Raw genomic sequence first — 22,965 nt, 5'->3', positions numbered from 1 at the left:
ATCAGAGAATCATTGAATGGTTTGGGTTGGAAGGGACCCCAAAGATCACCTAGTCCCAACCCCCCTGCCATGGGCAGGGACACCTTCCACCAGACCAGGTTGCTCCAAGCCCCATCCAACCTGGCCTCAAACACTTCCAGGGATGGGGCATCCACAGCTTCTCTGGACAACCTGTTCCAGTGCCTCACCACCCTCACGACAAAGAATTTCTTCCTTATATCTAACCTAAATCTACCCTCTTTCAGTTTAAAATCACTACCCCTTGTCCTATTATAAACTCAGATATTTCAGTAAGGAAAGATACTTCTCATAGTGACGGTTGAGACCTGTACACCATCCCAAACCAGAGCAGACCACAGGGATGGGATGGCTGAATTCAACGAGACCAGGAATACTTACTGAAGAGATTCCATACAGGAAAAAAAGGAGAAATATCACAAAGGCACTGCTCTGGGGAAAGAGGGAAGAGGCCGTCGCAATCACCGCCATAAGAATGGACATGACAAAAATCAGGCTCATGTAGAGCAGCACCCAAGAAAGCCTAGGAGCAAAAGGGGGAAAGAGAACAGAAATCAGTCAACGAATTCATAGCCTGAACTATTCATGCACAAAAATAGCTAAAACTTCCATTCTTTAATATTCCAGACAGCTGCACCAAAGGACAAGCTTGCAACAAAACAAGAGCCCCCAAATAAAAAGAGCTCTTGTAAACATCCCTGTAAATGTTCTAGCCGTTAGAGCACACACATCAATACCCATGGCATCAAAAAGAAACACAATTAGACGATTCATGGTTGGTTTTTTTTTTTTTTTTAACTTGCATAATTAATTCCATGGTATAACCAAAAGAGGGTAACTGAGTAGTAGGTTTCAATAATTAAAGAAATTCTATTTAAAATTTAATACATTAGTCATTCCAGTAGCTGGGCAGGGTAATAAAAACCTTTTCTTTTTAAAAACAGAGCTGCAAGTCTGTGAGCAATTCTGACCTCAGGAAACAAGGGCAGTTTGTGTACAGGTAGTAAAAAGTGACATAGCTTCCTCAGAAACAAGTTTCCGTGTTATATTCAGTGGCGGATCAAAGCTGCATTACCAGCGTGCCTTTGCAGATAGCTCCTATTTCACCCTGGGAAAAGTAAAATCATTTTCCCCAGACCAGAGTTACTCAAATGCTGATGTGTGAGGAGCGAGTGGGGACGGCAGACCAACACTGTGGGTGAAGGACTCAGCTGAATAAGATTTATCACCAAGGACATACCGCAAACAAACAGAACCGACTGCCAGAAAAGAGCTTGGGTGCAGAAATAAGACAAAAGCAACCAGAAAAAAAATAACCCAGAAAACCCCGGCTGGCTGTTACGGTGCAGCAGGGAAAGATGCTAAAAAGCTGTCGAGCGCTGCAGCGAAGGGCAAAGCTAAACCCGCTTTTATCTCTGCAACTATCAATGACTTCAAATTAGTACATCCTCTCATTTGGAAAAAAAACAACCCAAAACATTATATTGCATAGGACAATTTCCATCATGGTAAGGAAACAAATTAAAACCTGTTGCTTAGAATACTCTGTCATGTTAAAATTATAGAGTTAGATTCATTTAATTATATGGCGGGGAAACTGCTGCTAAGCTCTGAAGCGAGACTGCAGGTCACCTGTTGAGCCTCCAGAAAAGGAGGTACTGAGCCAAAAATATTCAAAAACAAACTACATAAAAATCTCACGCATCATCACATTTAATCCCTCTAAGTCTGGTGTAACTTTACGTGCACAAAAATGCAAGTGTTACTCTGGTATTTACTTATTAAAACATACCTATGTTCACGGTACTGCAAGTATCTCTATGTTACATTTTACAGAGTATCTCACTTTTCAACTGTTTTCACTTAATGACACTGAAAACAATTAAAAAACTGGAGGATGGGATAGAGTTGTTTTCCTAGAAAGTGTTATTTTTTTATATTTCTTTATATATTTCTTTTATAAAGAATGCGTTATACAAAACACTCACATACCAAAAGGCAGTGTCATGAAGTCCCAATATTTTTAAGAATTCCTTCAACTTCCTCTCCTTTTCTGCCACAATATGAATTGCCAAATAATACCCAAATGGTGAGAAAGCGATCACTAGGTAAATTAAAATGATCGCACGAGGAAAATTATCTATTTCCACCACCGCAGCCTCTCCCATGACCATTGCTCTCGTCAATTCAAGTTGTTCCCAAACCGACTGATTAGTCTTCAGCTAAAAGGAAAAGAAGGAAGAGTTATTTTTGCATCACTCAGCCCGGTCTCCATCCCTGCTGACAGGGAGAGATCTGGAGACCCTGAAACCTTACTGTCCCCAAATCCCAGCCCAAAAGCACAGAAACTGGAGAATATCTAAACACCTGGAGATAAAATGAACAATTTTGCAACTCCTATCACCTAAGAAGATGAGACTCGCTCTCATCGCGAGCGGCATGACGGGAGAGCAATAGGGAAAAGGGCATTGCTGACAAATACTGACAATAAAATAGTCAGGCAAATTCTGCAGCCCCTTTTGGTACAGCATCTTAAATAGCATTTTGGGGCGAGCGCTGTCAAGCCTTTGTGTTTTGATGACTGCTGTGATGTATGGTTTGGACACAAACGAAGCCAAACGTCCGCATTATTCAACCGGACAAGAACACTTCTGCACAAAATACGGCAAAACACACATGAAATATTCTGCCTTTTCACCGGATTCAAGCTAATTTTTGATATAGCATTTTACACAATTAACAGACAACAGCACAAAAGCAGTCAGAGCCAAGGCAGTCCACGGATTTCAACCTCCTTGGTTTTATCACGTTATTTCTTCAGCTTTACCTGTATAATTGCAGCATCGATGCAGGCTTGCAGAGCCGTAAATCCCGAGCTCCAGTACGTTACCGATTCGCATCCCTTCCGCAGGTTGGAACAACTGGCTGCAGAATAAAGCAAGGCATTTTAAAATGCAAAAAGCCAGAGTTACAGCTGTCCTATCCCCAACGTAAAGATGGTGCAGCTTAAGGCGATCCCTTATAAATGGTGGAAAAAACTTCCATAAACCAATATATGCAACATCAGGCCAAAAAGGAAAAAGAGGGCATGATTTTTCAGCTTATCCCCTTAGAGAGTACATATAAAAGCATGCACATTTACCTCTCGATTCCATATAAATGGATGACATAGCGACCGAATCGGGAAACCTCAGCTGGTAGGACATGGCATCGTTGAACACTACACCCACAAAGTTTGAGCGTTTAAAAGCACTAGCCTCTTGCAGCTCCTCTTCGCTTAAATACTCCTCTGTGATGATGCCTGGGAGAGAGAAGAAATTATCATGTCGATTTAGGTATCAGCACAGCAGGAAGAAAAACTGTGCGACAGTTTTAAAAAAGCATCATGTTAATCATTAATGATTTGTTTGGTTTTGGGGGGAGAGAGAGAGAGAGAGGTGGCTATATTTTTGTCCCAGTGAAGGAAGTATTCTGAACAGAAACCTGCAGGAGTGTCGCTCAGTAGCAGGGTGGGTAATTCAAATTTACCCCCAAGTCTTCCCCTTTTCCCCCCATTTTTTGCTGCTCCAGCAGCTTCTGTGCCCCAATCCTCTGCCGGCTACGCGTGAGTTTATTCTCCAGCACCAGCACTTTTCTTGTACAGGGCAGATTAACCAGTGCAGAGGGCTAAATATATGAAAAAAATGGTATTTTGCCACCAACTTCAGCAGAGGATGGGAGGAAGATGGGCAAAGGCAGAAAGGGGAATCATTTGCTCAAAGCAGCTGAGGGCACCCGTAAGGAAAATGCGGACGTCGGGCTGGGCTGTTTCTCCACAGTACCTTTGAAGCATGCATACCACAAGGAAGAGAATCAAAGATACCAAACTAAAAATACATCAGAGTGGTTTTGGAGAGATAAGTCCCTGCTAGATGTGTGAGCTGTGTAGGCAAAGCACTAAAAAAAAAAAAAAAAAAGAAAAAAAAGAAAAATTGCTTTCAAAAGAAGAGGTGACACTGTTAATGGGAATCAGCACATAAAAAAAAAATAATTTAAAAATGTTGTTTTGATAGTAACAACAAGATAGAAAACACAACCTAAAATATCTGCAGGACAGAATCATTTCCTGAATTTGCCCCAGGATGTCACAGGACAAGTATTAATTAGCTCTAGAGCTGTTCAGGGGCAATTTGTACTTTGCATTTGTGTCCTGCCAAAACCTTTCCTGCAGCCACATAACACTTGTTGGCTGCAACAGGAGAATGGGAACCACTTTGAGATGGCAGTGCCAGAACATTTGCCAACCAAGCAAAAAAACCGCCTTCACAGTCTGTTCTCTATCTGCGATAGAAAACAAATGCTTTTTTTTTTTTTCTATCAGCAGCAGCGACAGTGAGCTCCCTCTTCAAACACAAGCCACGGCATGAGATATACTGAGAAAAACAAAATGCTTAGGTTCTGAATACCATCTTCGAAGTTATCAAAAGCCACTTTCTTCATGATTTCTCGTGCCATTCGGGTTGGCGGCGTGTATCCGATGACAAAATTCACCAGCATGGAGGTATCCAGAGTGCCGAGGTTGGTGTTGGCGACCTCGCCGTATTTTCTGTGCGGGTGCATCATGCTCATCAGAATTAGCCAAAACAAGAAAAAGAGTGGGAAAAGGACCTCCTGCGCAAAGAAAGAAAGAAATACGAAAACTTCAAAGAGCAGTCGTAGGAATGAGAATTTCCAAAAATTTATCTTAGTTACACGAAGCTTAAAGGAGGGACTGTGAGTCTGACTACTTGACTGTAAAGCTCCCTGCATGTTTTCAACGCAACAGTAATTTTAATGCCAAATCCTTCTCTGGCGCTGAAGCAGGATTTTAATCGCATGTGTTGGTAACCTGAGAAGCCATTTTAAGGTATAAAGGGATAATTTCTACACGCTTTAAAGATCAGCACACTTACGCTATTTGGAAAGTAGCAGAACACGAAGCATGAACCATTAAACAAGTCTAGCCAAGCTTTGTACTGTCTCTTCTTCACCCCCAAATTCATCTTAAAGTATCATACACATCACCTATGCACAGGGCTAAACTGTTAGAGAAGATAAAAATCTTCTGGAGAGGTCTAATCCTGCTATACTGCTCAGTTATAGGTGCAAAAGTTTTTAAAAGTGCACTAAGATTGCAATATTAACTCAAGGATATTTTCTGGGTAATGCCTTACACGTTAGGATACATTTTCAACCAAAGAATCACAAAATACCTTCTGAAAAAGCCTATTTCAACCTAAAATTCAGAGCAGACCTTGAAGCTTCAGAAGCATTACAATAAAACTGAGCATTGCCTCTGACTCAGGAGCTACTTAAATGCAGAATAACTGCAGACATGAAGGCAGCAGTAAACAAGCCCTCTGCTTACCTGAACGCTGCTTTTTTTAGTCCTACATTTAATAAGACAGTTCTTGAATAAGAGAGCTCTGGTTTGTCTCCATACTCCTGCTTCTCTTGGAGCTGCTGGTGCCATTTTTCAAGCCTAGTTTGTTTAAGGAAAAAAAAAAAATGAAACCAAATCCATATGAAATGACAAAACAATGTAAAAAGCAAAAGCCAGGCAGTTGCAGCATTCAATATCTCATATTTTTATATTTTCATATAAAGTTTTCATTTTTGATTTTTCATATTTTTAATGCCTTCCTATATATATATGTATATGCTAGATGCCAGTTACATGAAGAAATTGCTAGTACTCATTTACAATGAGAGAGCTGGGGAAACCGGCTGGGGGAAGCCTCGGGATGCCACCCGAGCAATCTTCCACCCAAAGGCAGGACCAGCTCTACGCCAGCTCACAAGACTCGAGCTAACCTGGGCTTATTTTCATTTTGCTACATATAAACTACGAACCAAAGTATTTATCTCGGAGCACAATTCCAGTGTCCATCACATGGGCTCAGGGCAGCCAGCCAGCCCCACGCATCCGAAACCAAGAGCCATCTCACCCCAGGCAAACTGTTCAATTTACCGCGAGTAACCCCTTTTCATTCTGGAGCAGATCCAACAGTACTTATTTTCCTTTTCATTATTTTTAACCTTTTCATTAGGCCAGCCGCACAGCACAGTAGTGCTGAAGATAATCTTTTTTGCGGGGGGGGGAAAAAAAAAGTAAATTAAAATTGAAAATGCTCTTCCAGGAGACAGCATCCCATTCCACCAGGACGTACCTGGCGAGGGACGGCAAGCTGGGGAACCACCAGGTTTCTATCCCCGGTTTTGCTGTCCGAGGTTCGAAGTCCCTGGTCAATCTACATCTCTCTCCGTTTCTTCACCTGTGAAGTTGAAATATAATCGTGAGCTGCTGGGCAGAGACAGCCCGAGAACTAGTGCAGGTCTTCACGCCACCAACCCCTTCCAGCCCCTCGACCGCTGCGGCCGTAAGTCCCACCTGCAGCAACACCTGCATGCCACTGAGTCGTTTCTCAACATTTCAGCCAAAAGACAGTGCAGATTTTCAGAATTTATCCGTACTCCAGGTTTTACAGCTACTGACACTTATTCAAAAAGCGAACCGATGGCTTTGGGGACTGCATATTCAGAGCAGGACCTGGTTTCTCTGTTATCTGTCAGACAACACATGGCTCAAGCTTCCTTCCCCAGCTGTATTTTAATATGGAAATCTATTTTTGGAGCACAGACATCAACTAAAGAAACACATGAGGTTGCTCAGATGTCAGGACCGCTGCTACGAGCTCAGCTTGAAGAACTTCAAATACACAAACTGCTCCTAGAGAGACAGCTCTATCGGAGCCCGCATTTCTCTGAGCATAGGAGGGAAGAGAGGAGGGGAAAAGTGCCTGCAAGGAACCAAACCCCCAGCTCACGGCTTCCTTTGGTGGGTGTCGGGGTCCTCCGCGGGACAGTGACCCCCAGCAGGGACACGCAGCACGAGGACCTGCGTGGGACACGGCTGCACGTCACTGAAAGGCAAGCCTTGGGAAGAGATCCCACCTAGAGCCTGGAATGCTTCCGATAAAGTCCCATCGAATCTACTTCAAAAATGAAAAAAAAAAAAAAAAAAAATCCTTTGATTAAAAAAAGCAAACCAACCAACCACAAAATGCTTAAACATCAACCTATGCTAACAACTAATTCTTGCAGAAAAAACGCATACAACTCCTCTGGATATTTTCGAGCAAGAAATGCTTCAAAATGACAGCAGAGTGTTTTAAAAATAATCAAGAGCAGCAGCTATTGCTTACAGGTCGTAAAAAATAACACGCTTCTCCCCTCTGCTCACAGCACGCCCCGTTAAGTGCTTGCGCTTCCGCAGTTTGCTTTCAGGAGCAGATTTCAAGAGCGCTTACAAGAGGAGAAGCTCCATCGAGATCCTTGCTGAATGCTACATGACTGCATTAAAGCAGCAACCCCAGTCACACTCCTCTATTTTACTGAAATCCAGAAAATGGGCAAAGCTGATTTAATCGGATTCAATCACTAATGCCAGTTACTACTTCTTTAATTATTTTCTAGCCAGTTATAAAAAACTGAAACAGTAATAATTCCACATCTTCACTGGAACACTTCCATGCTTTAATTTACATCACCTAGGTTGGAGGAAGGGTCACTTTAAGAACATTAATTAATTTCTTGATACCTGCCATCTCCCCATAAGCTAATGAAGCTACATAACACACAATTAAGAACACTGAAGAAGCATCACCTGAACGGTGAAAAATTGTATCTGGGGAAAAAAAAAAAACCCGAACCCTCCTAGAAACTCCAGATGAAAAAAATGAACATGTAGGCCGAACAGAAAAAGAAGCAGCCAAGACATTTATTTGAATAATACCAGACAAAATGAAAATACTCTTAACCTGTGAAAGTCCCCCATGATTTAGCCTCTTCCTTCTGATCTTGTACTGACAGAAGTGGCTGAAACACAACTACTTGTGGGCTTCTCGATCAAAGCAATCTCGAGGAAATTAATTTCTTTTTGTGCTTTAATTCCACATCAGAGATGCTAGTGCTTCTTACGGGGGGGAGAATAACAATCAGATGATACTTAGGAAGACCTTCCTCGCTCCCCCAACCATCAACCTGAGAATGGTCTTTAAGGGTCAGTTTATGGGATTTAGTGCTGCACGTTACGTTTCCCTTGGGTTTTAAGCTGAAAAAACCTGCTGTGTGTGTGTGTGTGTGTGAGCCTCAGCTAAATGAGCTGTGGCTTGAGGGAAAAACCCCAACTTAGCAGTGAACAACACCTGCAGAAAGATAAGAAAATAAGATTATTGATCTTGCTGCAAGAAGACGGTAGCCTAAATGCTACTTAAGAAAAACTCCGAAGCGCTTTTTACTGGGCTTGAATTATTGAAGCTAAATGATTTATTTAAGCATTTTTAAAAACGGGCTGAATTTTCTTCCTTCTCTGAATCCCAAGGGAAACAGCCGCGCCTGGGGCTGACGAGCACCACGGAGCCCAGCATCTGCAGAACACCTCCCTCCAAACTCCTCGGTATTTAACTGCAGGATAACGAAATAACACCCAGCAACACCAAAGCCCGGCCGGGGCTGGTTCCAGCCCACCTCCCCGTCCCCCCCCCGGCCAAGCCCATCGCTCCCCGGGGACTCCCGCAGCTGCAGCCGCGGAGCCGGGGGGGGGGGGGGGAAGAAGCCACCATTCCTCCCTTTTTTTTTTTTTTTTCCCTTTTAAATATCGATTCCTCACCATTTTCCCCCCCAGCCACGAAACCTTAATAAACACAGAAATAAATACCCCCCCCCCCCCCAAAGCATTTACTCCCGAGTAATGACGCGCACCAACAGCAAAACTCCTCCTCTTCCTCTCCTTTTTTTCTTCCCCTTCCCGCTTTACACACCTCGGGGAGGGGGGGGGCTCTTTCCCCCGGTACAGCAGCAGCCGTCTTGTGTGTGTGTGTGTGTGTGTGTGTGTGTGTCCCCCCGGTCCCCGCCTCCATCCGCAGCGGAGAGCGGCCGGCAGAGCTGCCCCCGGTTCCCCCCCCCCGGTCCCCCCCGGTACTCACCGGCTCCGCTCCGCAGCGCTCCCCGACCCGGCGCAGGGCGAGGGGCCGGGCTGCTCCGCCGCCCCGGGGCGGAGCGGAGCGGGGCGGAGCGGGGCGGGGGCTGCCCACCGCCCCCGGACCCGCGGGCCTGCCGGACACGGGGGGGGGGGGGGGGGGGGCTGCAGCGCCGGCAGCTTCCCACCCCCCCTGCCCTCTTCCCGGGAAACGCCCCTCCCGGGAAACCCCCCTTCCCGGGACACCCCCTTCCCGAGACACACCCCCCCACGCGAGACCCCTCTGTCCCAGGACACCCCCCTCCTGAGACCCCCCATCTTCCTGAGACACACCCCCCCCCTCCTGGGACTCCCCCCCCCCCTCCCGAGACACCTTCTTCCCCAGACCCCCCCCCCTCCCAAGACACTCCTTCCCAGGACCCCTCTGTCCCAGGACACCCCCTCCCGAGACCCCCCCCCCTCTTGGGACCCCCATCTTCCCGAGACCGCCCCCCCCCTCCTGGGACTCCCCCTCTCCCAGGACCCCCGTCTTCCCAAGACCCCCCCCTCCAGGGACACCCCCTTCCCGAGACCTCCCCTTCCCAAGACCCCCATCTTCCTGAGACACCCCCCCCCTCCTGCGACTCCCCCTCCTCCCGGGACCCCCACTCACGGGATCCCCCTCTGGGGACACCCCTTTCCCAAGACACCCCCTCCCGAGAACCTCCTTCCCAAGACCCCTCCATCCCAGGACACCCCCCTCCCAACACTCCCCCTCTCAGGACCCCCATCTTCCCGAGACACCCCCCTCCTAGGACTCCCCCCCTCCTGAAACCCCCCCTGTCCCAGGACCCCCCTTCTGGGGACACCCCCTTCCCGAGACCCCCCTTGCCAAGACCCTCCATCCCAGGACCCCCTGCTCCCGGGACCCTCTCTTCCCAGGACCCCCCCCACCCGAGACACCCCCTCTCCCGGGGACCCCCCCTTCCCAGGACCCCCCCCTTCGCCGTGGAGCAAAGGAAAAGGGTTGGAAGCACGGCCCTGGGGACCTGGAGATTTACGGATGGGTGGGAGCGACTCCATACATCCAGTGGTGCTGGCTCCTCCTTGCATCCCGAAGGTGGCCAGTATTTTATTGCATTACCCGAAATAGAATGAAAGCGTTGAAAACGCTGCCTTGAATACAAATGCTGAATTCCTGTCATTTACGTCTGGTGGTTCCCTACCTCGCTGCCTCGACGGTGCGTGATGTTTCCCACCAAAGTTATTCCCATTCCAGCAAATATTCCCATCACCCTCCAGACAGGCCCTTCGCCTTAGTCCGTGACAGCCTTTTGCTGACAACCAGAACAGGATCAAAACCACCGAGATCTTAATTATCCCGTTCCCATTACCGCGAGCGCGATCTGACATCCTCGTTTTTCCGAATGCCTCCTGCAAGTTGCTGGGAAAGGCTGAGCCGAAAATGAAACCCAGGAATGTCGCTGAGCATCTGGAGTCCTGCAGCAGAGATGCTGCGTGCCTGCTCAGGAAAAAACTGCGCGAGCTCCTTGTGCTCCAGCAAGGACCGACTGCTCGGCTTCTTGCAGAGGAGCACAGCAGTTTGACGGAGAAGTATTTGAAATTTCTTGCCCGAGTTGGTTTTTTTTTTGCACCTGAGGAGCCGCACGAGCGTCACGCACGCCTGTGCTGAAGCGCAGCTCTGTAACGACAGTAGGGACTCAACATTTTTACTTGGAAAACGGAGCTGAGGAGGCTGCGTCCTCACCTGGAAAGCAGAAAAGGGTCTCGAAGCACCTTATGAAGTGGAAAAGCACAGGTTACACGAGTAGGTATCACGGCCACGCAGAAGCCTTTGCATTCACACCTTTGCCTACAGCGATAATTGGAAATATCCCGGATTCAATCCCAGCCCTGGTCCCAGGGCCCTCGTTAGGCACAGGCACCCTTTGCTGCAGCCCCTGAGCAGCAGAAATCCCGTGGGCCGGCACGGCGAGGATTTGGGGAGGACGTTTTTGGGAAGGACATTTTTGGGGACGAGGTTTTGGGGAGGAAGCTGCTTCTACCAGGTGTCCCCCGAGGGCGGTGCGGCCCAGCAGCGGTGGGTCCAGGCTTCTTCAGATACCTCACATGCAGAAAATGGTCAAATCCCACCCAATCTTTATACTAGCACTTCCTTTAGGAAAAAAAACCAAAAAAAACCCCAGAAAGGCTTGCTTTAACTGGAAACTTTCTTCTTTTCATTAGTTTCCACCTTAACAAAGAGAATTAGATAAAAGTACTCTAATTAAATAATGCCCTTTAGTTTTGCCTAATGAATACTGGGTAAATACAATGGCATAATTTGAGCTTCAATAAAAAAAACCCCTAAACTCCTTATCTTCCTCCATCTAGCATTAAATAGAATAAAAGCCCGTCTGGGGCTGAATTCTGGTCACTTTGATGTTTGTTGTGGTCTCTGTTTATACTTTAAAAGTTTTAACTACTCATATTCACGTTCTACCTGCAAAGTTTTGAACCTGGAGTTTGGAGTTTAGGGTATTTTAGCACAACAACCGCTCCTGAAGAGGTTCACGCCTCCGCTCACCTCAAGCCTCGTCCTCCCAGGGAAGAGCTCAGAGCTCGGGGACTACAGCAATAACCCACCCTGGCACAGCTCACAGCGAGGAAAAGCAAACGGTCTGCACAAAGCACGGCAGCAGTTTCACATGTGGGTGTTTCAAAACATCGGGCCGTGTCCTGTGGGAAGATAACATCACCTAAAATCCATTTCACCGGCAGACGGGCGAGACACCCGTGGTACTGGGTGCTGCTGCGGCCGGAGAGCCACCGAGGACACGCGCGGCAGCATCCCTACGAGAGAGTCAAAACCCACCCGCACGACGGGGAGAGAGCCTCCAGAGAGTAATTATCATCTAAAGCACTGCAATGCTTTTCATCTTCAAAGTACATTAAAACCACTACCTAATTAATTTTTACAACAACCCTCTATGCTCAGGTGCCTTAAACATAATCTCCGTTTATAGATACAAAAAGCCAAGGGTGATGTAATTTGTTCAAGGCCAAAAGGAGTCTGCATCTGAGGTGGGGATGGGTACTGCTTATTGCAAGGGCACCAGAAACGTGTCCAGCTTCTACTTCTGAGCAAAAAACTTTAAAGACAAAGAAAGCAATTTCATCTCTTTAACAGGAATAAAGATCTAAGCAACTACACCCAGGTAGTGGCACCATGTGCAACAAAGCTGAGTGAACGGTTGCACAAAGGTTTGGTAGGTACCGACGATCTGACTTTTTTCATGGAAACATTTTTCTACTTAGAATAGCGATGCTTCCACTTCTGCAGCGGGGCTCTCTCCATCACCATCAAAGCCAGTAACAAACCAGCCCGGCACCTGGCAAAACAACCGAGCGCAGGGAGCAGGCTGTAACGTTTACACATTTATTTGAAAGTTTGGGATGTTTCTTCCCGCTGCTCAGGAGTCCAGTGTAAACCTGCTGTAGTTGAAAGAGTTGTTGCTTAAACTAAATTACGTGAGCTTGGTGACAAAAGGTAAAATAACAAAGCATTCGGGAAAAGTAAGTCTGAGTTGAAACTCTCTTAAGAGCAGGGGGAATTAATGAGGGGGTGCTTGGAGATCAGCGGGGTGATGTGACAGCCCCAGTCCAACAAACCCCGAGCGGGCTGGGGACTTTCACACCAGATGGCAGAGGTTGTCCTTCAGCTGTAGGGCAGCCCCACCGCCGCGTCTTTGTGCCAGCGGTTAGTCTGTCTTCGGTTTGAGCTACCCAACGCCTACGGAGATGCTGCTGGTGCCAGGGTGGTCCTGGCTCCTCAGCTCCTCCTTAGCACGCTGTTTCTGCTCCGCGTATGTAAGTAATATAGAATGGAATACAGAATTCAAAACTTTAAAGAAAACTCGAACATCCAAACTCCGTATTTTGCCGGTGTTTATGCTAGTAAGTCTCTAGTTTGTTTTCTGTACCCAAATGGCAGACAGCTCATGCCAAAGCAGTGGGGATTTTTTTCCAGCTCTCATCGCTTCGGGCTGATGGATTCTCTGCATCGCATCGGGAGCTCTGAAGCCACAGCAGCACCTGCAGAATGGCGCTTCTTTCCTGCCAGACTGTGGTCGGCCATTTCTTCCACTGTCTTTTTAAAGGATCTCCTTACAGAAGTATTTCTTTGAAAAAGAAAGTTGGGCACAGGCACTCACCTAAGGGATTCAGTGAACAGCATATTATGGAAATACAGTTCAATGCACTGCAGTTGTAATGCATTAATCCATCGTGTTTTGGAAAGGAAACATGACTAACTGAATTTCCTTTCTTTAAGTAGGTAGTGACTCAGCCTTTCAAAAGCAAAAAGAAAAAAACAAAAAAGTAAGCATTAAAATCACAAAGGACCATTTCCACACTCTTCGGTAGCAGCCCTGCTCATCTTGCTGGTGAAAGGACTGTGCAAAACCTGCTACAGCTGGACGTGGAACAGAGCAAGAGGGAGATGGGTACAGCAGAGCAGGCTCTACTTCTTGCCATCAAATACGGGAGGTTCCGCCCATCCTTTCTTGTGCTGGGCTGAGCGTGGAGAACAAGTTCGGCATCGCGATAACAAATAAATGGCCAGAGCTGGAACATTATTCTCAAATTTCAGTTCGGTGGATGTGGCCCTTCTGTCCCCTATGGCTTTTATGTTGCAGCTGGAAAGAATGCGCCTGCTCTGATTGCTCTTCCCATTCAGCAGAGAGTTTGCAAAAAGCCCAGGAAGGCTGAAATGATTTTGTCCAGTGATGCAGAAGCTTCAGGTAAGCAGCTGCTCTTTCACGGTTTCTCTTTTTACAAAAGCTTTGCTGAGCCCTTTGAGAACCAGAGGCCCAGCACATAAATTGCTGAGATTCAAGCGCAGATAAAACCGGATCATTTTACATTTTCCTTTGGACTTACCACCTGCTTATTAACTGACCCGAGTCCTGCCCCTGGCCCATTTCTTGTCACTGTTTCGATCCATTTTTCTCATGGCTCGGGCTCGGGCTCTGGCTGTGCCTCTGCTCCGCTGCATACGCTCTCCTGACCTCGGGCACGTCGCTGTCGCAGGGGAGACCGAGCGACCACAACCTAAGGGCTGCTTACGCTGGGAGTCCTTGGCACGCTCTTCCTTCTGCATCTAAGAGTACCTTCGCTTCCCAGAAAGCAGAAATAAAAAAAGAAACGGCATTTATACTGTAAACCATAGCTGTTCTCGGCACGCAGTCAGAGGACACAGATATTCTCACCCGACACAGGGCTCCTCCTGCATCCAAAAAGGTCGCGATTCTATCGAAGCCGAGCGCCGGCACCAGGTTTTCTGCCTCGTGCCAGCAGCCTGCCTTCTCGCTGCTGAGGGTCTGCATTGAAGAACTGCTCTTTTCTTTCTTCGAGGGATCGTTATTAGAGACCGCGCTGGGCAGAACCAAATTACAGGCGAAAAACCGAGCTCCCCGTTGTGCCCCGCTTCTATTTGGAGACAGCGTTTCCCGAGTGCCCAGCACTTCAGCAGGGCACAGGCGGGGAGAACAAAACCACAGTAATCTCCTTGTGCCTTTTTTCATTACGGTGAGTTTTGTTCGGCTGCGAGGCAGCATGCGGCATGCTCCCTCATTAGGAGCATCAGGGGTGCCCGGCGTAGCGGGGACCGAGCAGGAACCGCTGCTGCTTCCCAGCTCGCTTCGCCTGCGCTGGTTTCGTCCAGATTGAAACAAAATAAAGCTGTTAAAAAAGCAGGTTGTCCAGAATTTTTTTTAGGTTTGATTAATCAGACGAGTTGCCTTCAACGGTTAAACTTATTCTCAGAAATCAAGTAGCTTTCTCTGTAAGCAATTATTCCACCCTCCAGAACAGAGGCAATGGCTTATAAGAAGACAGAACAGGCTTTAAAGAGGAGATATACTCCATATTTACTGGAAACGATGTGTTTGCATCAATAAACCTGTTTATAAGCACCAAGGATGATGCATTTGCATCACCTAACGCTAGCGCCCAGACCCTCTGCCAGGGAAGCCCTTCGCCAGCAATTCAGAGCACCTAATTTAGAGGCCTGCCTCTTTCTGTGAGCTAGAAGGAGACTAAAATAAACTCTGCAAAACCCAACTTCCTTCAGCATTTACTGCTCAAAGGCTGCAGCTGCACCCAGCTGAGAAGGGTGCTCTGCCACTGCCAAAGGCAGGAGCTCTTTGCCACCAAAAACTTCCCCGATATTCAGAAGCAGGGCATGATTATCAAGTACAGGCCAATACCAATAGCAATTTATAGCTGCGTATCAAGAAAAAGGGTTAAAACCCTGTTGAGAACGGCAGCATTTTGCACCTGAATAAACGGTTACACAAAATGTAAGTTCTTAGGAGTCAGATTTGCTCATAGCACGCAAGACAAAAATTTTACTCTCTGCCCTTATCCACCTTCTATAACAACATTCAAACTGGCTCAAAATAAAATTTCATAAAAGAAATTTCAGTCTTGGCCTAAGACTTGGCACAGAGAGTTTCAGCCGAGTATTGACTTTTATGGGAAGTTAGAAACCTCTGGAAAAAACAAGTTTTCTAGCTGAAGCATCAACAGACTCTGAACAACAGCAGTGCCAGGGGTACAAGAATAATATATATATTGTACTCAATGCGTATAGAATACTGTAATCACAGCCACGTCGGTACAAACTTGTATTCATTCTGGTCATGAATGATACCCCACATTTGTAGAAAAAAGAACCAAAATGCCTATTTTAAATCAGCCCAGTACAAAGGGGGCAAACGTGCCCCATCGCTGATGGGGTTGTGGCAGAAACCAGGTATTTTTCATCAGCACTGCCGTCATGCGTGGCAGCATCCCCCGATCCAGCGGCTGTCAAACACTTGCCCACCACCAGCCGTGTTCCCTTCCCAGCGAATTTTGCTGTACGGATTATGAAATATAATTTCCCGCTTTAAAAAACACCGCACTGGCTGACTCTGTATTACAGCATAGTCTAGATATACCTGTCATTTAAAGAAAAATTATGCTTCCTGTTGCCGGCCCAATAAAAATATCCCGTCAGACAGAGGCTGCTACCTGCCCTTATTTAGCACTGCTTTTCTCAGAATCTCACTTTTGGAGCTGCTCAACCTCATTTAACCGTGTTCGAGAACATTTTTGCAGTGGATTCCTCCTCCTCCTTCCTCTCCCTGGCTGCCAGTAAGGCGTCAGCTTCTAGCCCTGAATATTTGGGCTTCTTCTTGCCTTGCACGCTGCATACCGGGAGTTTCCAGGTGGCCTCCTACCTGGGACACCGTGTAGCATTGCATCCATACCCAAAAAATCATCGGGCACCTACAACCGAGGCAGGGCTTTTGCCAACAGAGCCGCCGTGCAGACGTGAACCCCCCTGCAAAAGGGCTCGCGGCCGCCTTCGCCTTCAGTGTCCGAGCCCCCCGCTGCTGACGTTTACAGCGAGCCATCCAAATTTGTATCACGTTAAACAGGAGTGCAAAAGCCTACCGCTAACAAACTCATCAGATGTATTCACAAAAAAAAAACTGGCTCCAGTAATTAACTCCAGATCACGTTACCCTGGGAGCTACATAAATAGAATAAAGGTTTAATAAACCACCTCGACAAAAACACTCACGTGGTGGTGGTTGTACACACCGAGTGATAAAGACCATCCTTACCCCGCAGAGCTTACAGGCAGCTCCAGTCTGGCAGCGAGGAGCCTGCCTGCAGGAAGCCCTTGGACCCCCCCACGATGCTCAGCCCCCCCATGGGACCCTGTTCCCTGGGCAGGAGCATCTGTAGGCACGGGCCTGCATCCAGGGAGAATCCAGAGCAATGACCTGTTTAGAGCTGAACCCTTAATTGTGCTGTCGAATGAACCTGCGACTCGTTTTGCTGCCAAAAAAAAAAAAAAAAAATCGGCAGAACAAAGGAGTCGGGGAAAACCAGCGAGAAATGAAGTCCGAAGTACAAAGCAGTGCCACAAGGTGAAAAAAAAAAACCAAACCCTAAATGCCAATGTAAGCCAGGGAGCGAGAGAGACGAGGCAGATGACTCGCAGGGACTGCCATCCGCCGGGCCAAAGGTTGTGCCTGCACCTACACCCAGCCAAGAGCTGCCCCAGCCGTGTCACCGAGCGACGCCGCGGGGCTGGGGATGTACGCGGTGCGGGAAGGACCCGGAGCCAGCGCCGCAAATCCAGCGAAGCACAAAAGGTCTGGGACTGAAGGCTGAACTAAGTGCTCACAAGATACCCAGCAATATTTGCAGCGTTAAAACCCACACCAGCAGCCAAGGAAAAAGCAGCCGCGACACTTAGCTCTGCCTCTACCATGCCAACCCTAACACGTGTGACAGAGGAACGGGACCGCCGATGGGGGCTTTCTGCATGCAGGGCATGTCTCGAGCATGGATGCCTCTGTACGGCAACACAGCAAAAAGGGGACCACGTAAGACATACCTGGTAAAATTTCAGGCTTTTTTTACAAGAGACAAAAACATCACCAAGAGCACGACTCCAAGTCTCAGAAGGAGGGACATGCAATGTAAGATACGCCATATAAAAATGCCTTTTCCCCCAGCCCCCAAGTAAATGATTTCCAGAGGTAGGAGGCTGCCTTAATTCATCTGTGTGTTAACCTCACATTTTTTTTAAATATTAAAAAAAATCCTATCTGGCTCTTAGATGTCATGGCTCTCCACGTCCATCTCTGCCCCTCTTCTTTAGGGTAACAGACTCTAGCATCACCCTCGCCCCTCCTGGAAGAGAGTGCTCAACCCATTGTTATTATCTAGCCAGATTTACGGCTCTAAGACCTTACTATTACTTAGGTTACTAAGTTGAAAGTAGTTTTTATTTATTGGCCTCTGCCACTTTTATGAGCTGCATGTACTTCTTGGGTCATTTTATCCTCTCTGAATTCCCCAGCTATCTGGCTAAAGCCACAAAGAGAGACTTTCCCAACTCTGCGTGCACCAGGGCAGCACGGTTTGTTTAACTTCTGCCAACTGCAGTGTCCTCCTGGGCTTTTCATCCACCTACTCAAGATCCAAGGTGGGAAAACGTGCAAGGAGCCAACGGCTGCAAGAGAAGAGTCTCGAGGAGAAGGAGATGGAGGAAATTCAGAGAAAAGTTAAGATGTAGCTGACCTCTCAGGAACCGTGTTTGGCTTTCAAAACGCTCGCAGCCCGCAATTCCCTTTAAACCGGGGAACAAAGGAATGCAGGATATCGCTCGGCACCATTCAGGCCGGTGAAGAGCAGATGGTCTCTGCTCCCATAAGCAGCTCATGCTGTGGCCGGCTCATTGTTTCTCACCTTCTCTCTCGTCAAGCCATATTCTCCTCCCCAGCATCTGCACCCGCTGTTTGCTTTGGCTTTTCTTCAAGCTCCTTCCCCAGACATCCTCTCGGGGGTATCCCTTTTTCCAGCTGGTCCCTCTTGTCTTGGAGAACTTCCTACCGTTTCTTCATCTTCTGTAGCAAAGAGCCCTGCCTTGCCTGCCTGCCCCGTAGCAGGCAGAGCCTTTAGTGTGCTTATTCCTACTATTTTTTTATTTTCTACCGGCACGGTGGTGTGAGCGCGCTGTATCCCAGGAGCATCAGGGAAATGGCTGGCATTCACCTGTCCGCGTGCAATCAGCTCCGCTTCTCTATGGGGGCTGACCAGTACCTCAGCTAAAAAATGATGGGAAATTTCACGGGGTACTGTCCAGGGGATAGGATCACGCTTGAAAATATCGTTGTCTTGCCTGTTGTCTCTAAAAGCCATCGTTACACTCTCTCACAGGACAGACCATGCCAAACCCTCGCTACCCTTGCCCCCCAATATCCTTCCTTCTCCCCAGCTCCCATTCCCATGAAGGGAGGCGATGGCTGGAAGCAGCAGAATCCAACAAAAACATGAACCAGAACTGAAAGAAACCGAAATAGCCACTGGGTCCTTCTGCAGAGGTCCTGCTGGAGCCCGTCCCACCTCCGGCTCCATGGAAGTTGGCTCACCAAGCTCCTCTGCTCGGCTCTGCTCGATTTCTTCATTTGCAAAGCGTATATTGTTTTTGGAAGATCCCACTTCCCAGGCACCGTGACTTCTGTCCGTCCCTGCACCGGGTTGTCATCCAAAATACACAACAGCTTCAGAGCAATAGCTACGGCACCTTCACGCCACGTGACACGCTGGGAAAACCGTGATTTGAGCCCAAAAACCTGGTCTTAGCGTTCAAGGATGTACAAGGAGGTACCAGAGGTGTTTTGGACACCAGTTGTGCTTCTGTTTCACACCATCTACGCTTATAACAGTTATAAGCCACACATGACCAGCATCTGAATTTTCCAAACAATTCTTAGCGAAGGGATATAAACCAGGGGAAAACATAGCCCTCCCCACTGAGATGTAAGAAATGGAAATATATAACAGAACTCTGACAATGGTCTTGCAGGAGTGAAGCAGGACGACTCTGAGAAGCTGCACCCCTCGAGCTTGGTGTTGTTTATGGACAGAGCCGTGGGATTAATTTTTGGCCTGTCGATGATCCACAAACGATCGTTCGCGCAAACACTGAAACCGAAGCCTCTAATTGTATTTTTACTGGACAAACCCACCACATGACATGGCTTGCCTTCCAAGCGACCCGATCAAAGCGAATGCTGGAAACGAAGTCGTGTCTAAAACAAATACATATTTCAGCACAAATCTCATGTTTACAAACGCGGAGAGATTTTTCAGTAGTGCCCTGAAACTGCAGCATGTTTGTCCAATTTCTCTGCAGCAAATTCGTTTCTTAGCAATGAAGGAGCAAGCTGGAAGGAGGAATAAACAAACCATATCATGTATAAAATTCAAACGACTACATACGGAGAGTAAGTTGTAGAGAAAAAGTTATGGCCAGACCCAGACGTAGAAATCAGATCTCTTTGTTCAGCCCTACGGATTCCCCCTAGCAGAAACTCCCTTCCCGCTGAGCTGCTCTCTCCCCAGGCACTTTGCAATACTGCTGTATTTCACGGCCACTCATAACTAGATAATTCAGCTACTAAAAAGTCATTGCGCAGGGATGCACACGGCATGGCACTACTTATTGACACAAGATGATTAAAGTAACGTTCCTAGAGAATTCACTTGCGTTCACTGGGAGAGACAGGCTCACGTAAGGCACCTCGTCGGTTCTTGTGCATCGCCCCGCAGCCTTTAGGTATGTAACCATTCAAGAAGCGATTTTTCTGTTCTGCTTCAGCGTCTGCTCTCACAAACTAATTGCTGCACAGCAAATCACAGTGTTTTACTGTAAACCAAACCAGCAACTCAAGTCGTGTTTAAAAAACTACTTAATAAGCCCTCAGAAGACAAACGGCCTTTTCCACAGCTTGGAAGCGCTGCTGACCACGGGAGGAGACAATTTGAACAGCAGAGACGGGGACCCGAGCCTGTTACGGGACAGGAGGAGGGCGAATCCTACCTAGGGCGAAGGAGATCAGGTCACGTTGTCTGCAGAATTTAGACTTTAAAAATAAAAAGTTCTGCCAAAGGGAAACTAAACGCCGAGCACGAAGGCCGGGCACCGTGCCGGAGCAATCGTGAGCGATAAAGATAATAAAGTGTTTTGGTACCACTTGACTGAAAGCTGATGGTAATTTCTTCACGGCACCGTGACGCACCGTCCGTGGAAGTCCAGCCGTCCTGACGTGGGGTCACCCACCGCCATCCCCGCTCGGCTCCGGCGCAGGGCAGGACATCCCACGGGGGCTGGGGAAGGCTGCAGCCCCCACCCCAACCCGGGGCAGCTCCCACCCCCCCAGCCGCACCGCCGGGTCCCACCGCAGCCTGCCGAAACTCGTCCGCCGGCTGAACTTCGCGCAGCCTCCAACCCTCCGCACGCGAACCGCCGGGCGGCACGTGACGGACGGACAAGCCTCTGCAGGTCCCAAGCTCAGCCTAAACCCATTAAAGCCGGGAGAAAATTGCCCTCGGCATTAGCAGGGTGCCGTACGAGGGTGCCCTAATTCTAGGGAAGGCGGCGCCGCAGCGGGATCACAGACCCCTGCGTGCCTTTGCGGAGGGGGAAATAGGGAAAACGTCAAAAAAACAATTAAAACTGACATTGCGCTGTTTGCTGGGTGCCAGCAGCGCGACGCAGGTTTTGCTGGGCTGTCCCAGCTCGTGCATGTGACGGGGACATCCCGGAGCACCTGATGGCAGCTGGGACACAGCAAGGGACTTGGCCAGCGCTCTGGGAAACGGCGGAGAACAAGGACTCCATCCTCCCTAGGAAAAAAACGCCCTAAACCAACCGGGCTCTTGTTCTCACCCGACGGATGTTCTTCCAATGATCATCGAAAAACTTCATGAAAAACCAAAGGAGCAGCCGTCGTTTTGCACCTGCGTGCAAGTTAGAGCAACAAAAGGTTGTCAGAAACATTAAAAGCAAATTAAAAGCCATAGTCTTACTGCATATCCTTAACGAGACAAGGCCTCCGGACTGCGGCCGGCTCGCTACGGCAATCCTCGAAGGCTGCCCGCGCCGCTGCTAATTTAGCTTATAGCTACTGAATTTTAACGCCGCCATTTGTAATGTGTTAGTTAAGGGTTTGTCAGCATTTCCATCGTAAACCTTTCATTTTGGGGATTTATTGCTTGGCTATAAGGCTTCGCTCTAGCTGCAAGTTTGGCAGGAAGGACCACGTACAGCAGCATATTTCCCTCACCCCAAACAATCACAAGGAAAGTTACACCAACAGATCCCTAACTGAGGGTTACAGCCTCCCTCAGACTTCGGCCCTCGCAGCTAAAAATGGCAAAATCCTGAGCAACGCCAGCCTAGCGCGAGCTCAGCTGCACGGGGCCGGCTGGGAAACGGAGCGGCGCAAGGGCACGGTATAAAAAATCAGCTACAATACCCGTTTTCCAGCCCAAGGGAAAAGGGCACGGGAAGCGGCAGCGCTTCCTACAATCCCAGACGTGTTCTCCGTGCAACCTTTTCCCTGGCTTTTATACCTTGGTCATCAATATTTCGCTGGGGTGTAAACCAACATCCTTGGCACTAATTTAGCTGTAAATGTTTTTAAAGCACACATTTCTTAGCGCTTAGGGTTTTTTTTTTTAATTATTCTTCCAGTGTTCCTATAATGAAACATATAAAGCACTGCTTTAGGAAGGCCTATCTTTTCTTTTTCTTAGGAGCTTTTCCCAAAGTGGGGTTCCTCCGTACAGAAGGGGGTCCCCATCTTCTACCACACCCCGGTGTACAGCCGCGTTTCTGATCCAGACAGCATCCTCATCTCAGGCGGATGTCATCGCATCAGCTCTACCGGATCTTCCCATGGGAAACCTCCGTGAGCCTGCCCGGGCCAAGCTGACCACCTTGGAAAACATTCTGTTTCAGACTTGGGATAAACTCACTTCAACCGATCTGCCTGCGAGGGTAAAAGGAGAAAAAAAAAAAAAAAAAGATTAAGAAATTGCTAATGTTATATAAGGTGACTAAGAGCTGTGGTTAAGCCGGGGCACCACCGCGCTACGCAGAATGTACACCGCCCTCGGCATCCTACGAGCACAAAAGCCAGAGGTTCCTCTCCAATGGATCCTTAATATCTAAAACCAACAGAGACAAAACGGAGCGTGTCTTTTTTTTTTTTTCCCTCTTTCCGCTGTATTCCTCCACCCCGCTCGCTCTGGTTTCCACTGTGGTGCACTGGAACCCCGCGGCGGGCTCTCCCACGCCCGCTGTTGGGTGACCGGTGGTCGAGGCTCTGCGTGCACCCACGGGTCACCCGTGGGCGCGGACGGGACCGGCCGCGCCAAGACCCCCGTGGGCACCGCGTCCTCGCTCCCGCTCTGCCCCGGGGTGCGACCATCCCGCCACGTCCACTTCCAGCTGCAGCCTGAGACCCGGAGCCTTTCCCTGCTCCCCAGGGAGCCTCAGGATCCCCCCCCCGGGGAAGCGTCCGCCACGGCTGGATGCCGCCTTCCCCCCGCAC

General features: G+C 48.3%; 1 protein-coding gene and 1 long non-coding RNA gene across 4 annotated transcripts in view; both read right to left on the bottom strand.

Annotated features, from left to right (window-relative positions):
* Positions 1-6,835, bottom strand: part of ABCA5 (ATP binding cassette subfamily A member 5) — a 31,762-nt gene extending 24,927 nt beyond the window's left edge. For all 3 annotated transcript variants that reach the window (XR_008238197.1, XR_008238198.1, XM_052807477.1), the window contains exons 1-8: positions 6,428-6,835; positions 6,207-6,311; positions 5,405-5,518; positions 4,464-4,668; positions 3,161-3,319; positions 2,846-2,943; positions 2,011-2,240; positions 400-541 (exon numbers count right to left, since the gene is read on the bottom strand). Coding sequence is in view for 1 of the 3 variants with exons in the window: in XM_052807477.1 (XP_052663437.1) it covers positions 400-541; positions 2,011-2,240; positions 2,846-2,943; positions 3,161-3,319; positions 4,464-4,668; positions 5,405-5,509 (939 nt within the window). In the remaining 2 variants the exon portion in view is untranslated. The remainder of the gene's footprint in view (positions 1-399; positions 542-2,010; positions 2,241-2,845; positions 2,944-3,160; positions 3,320-4,463; positions 4,669-5,404; positions 5,519-6,206; positions 6,312-6,427) is intronic.
* Positions 6,836-10,005: 3,170 nt separating this feature from the next.
* On the bottom strand, positions 10,006-22,615 carry LOC128151397 (uncharacterized). The gene is made up of 3 exons (XR_008238362.1): positions 21,280-22,615; positions 10,222-11,171; positions 10,006-10,101 (listed from the first exon to the last, which is right to left on the bottom strand). It is a non-coding gene; the product is annotated as an uncharacterized LOC128151397 (long non-coding RNA).
* Positions 22,616-22,965: the final 350 nt, after the last annotated feature.

The sequence above is a fragment of the Harpia harpyja genome, chromosome 14, assembly GCF_026419915.1.
Source record: "Harpia harpyja isolate bHarHar1 chromosome 14, bHarHar1 primary haplotype, whole genome shotgun sequence".
Lineage (NCBI taxonomy): Eukaryota > Metazoa > Chordata > Aves > Accipitriformes > Accipitridae > Harpia > Harpia harpyja.
The sequence above is the reverse complement of the archived record's forward strand: the minus strand, read 5'-3'. Positions and strand labels throughout refer to the sequence as shown.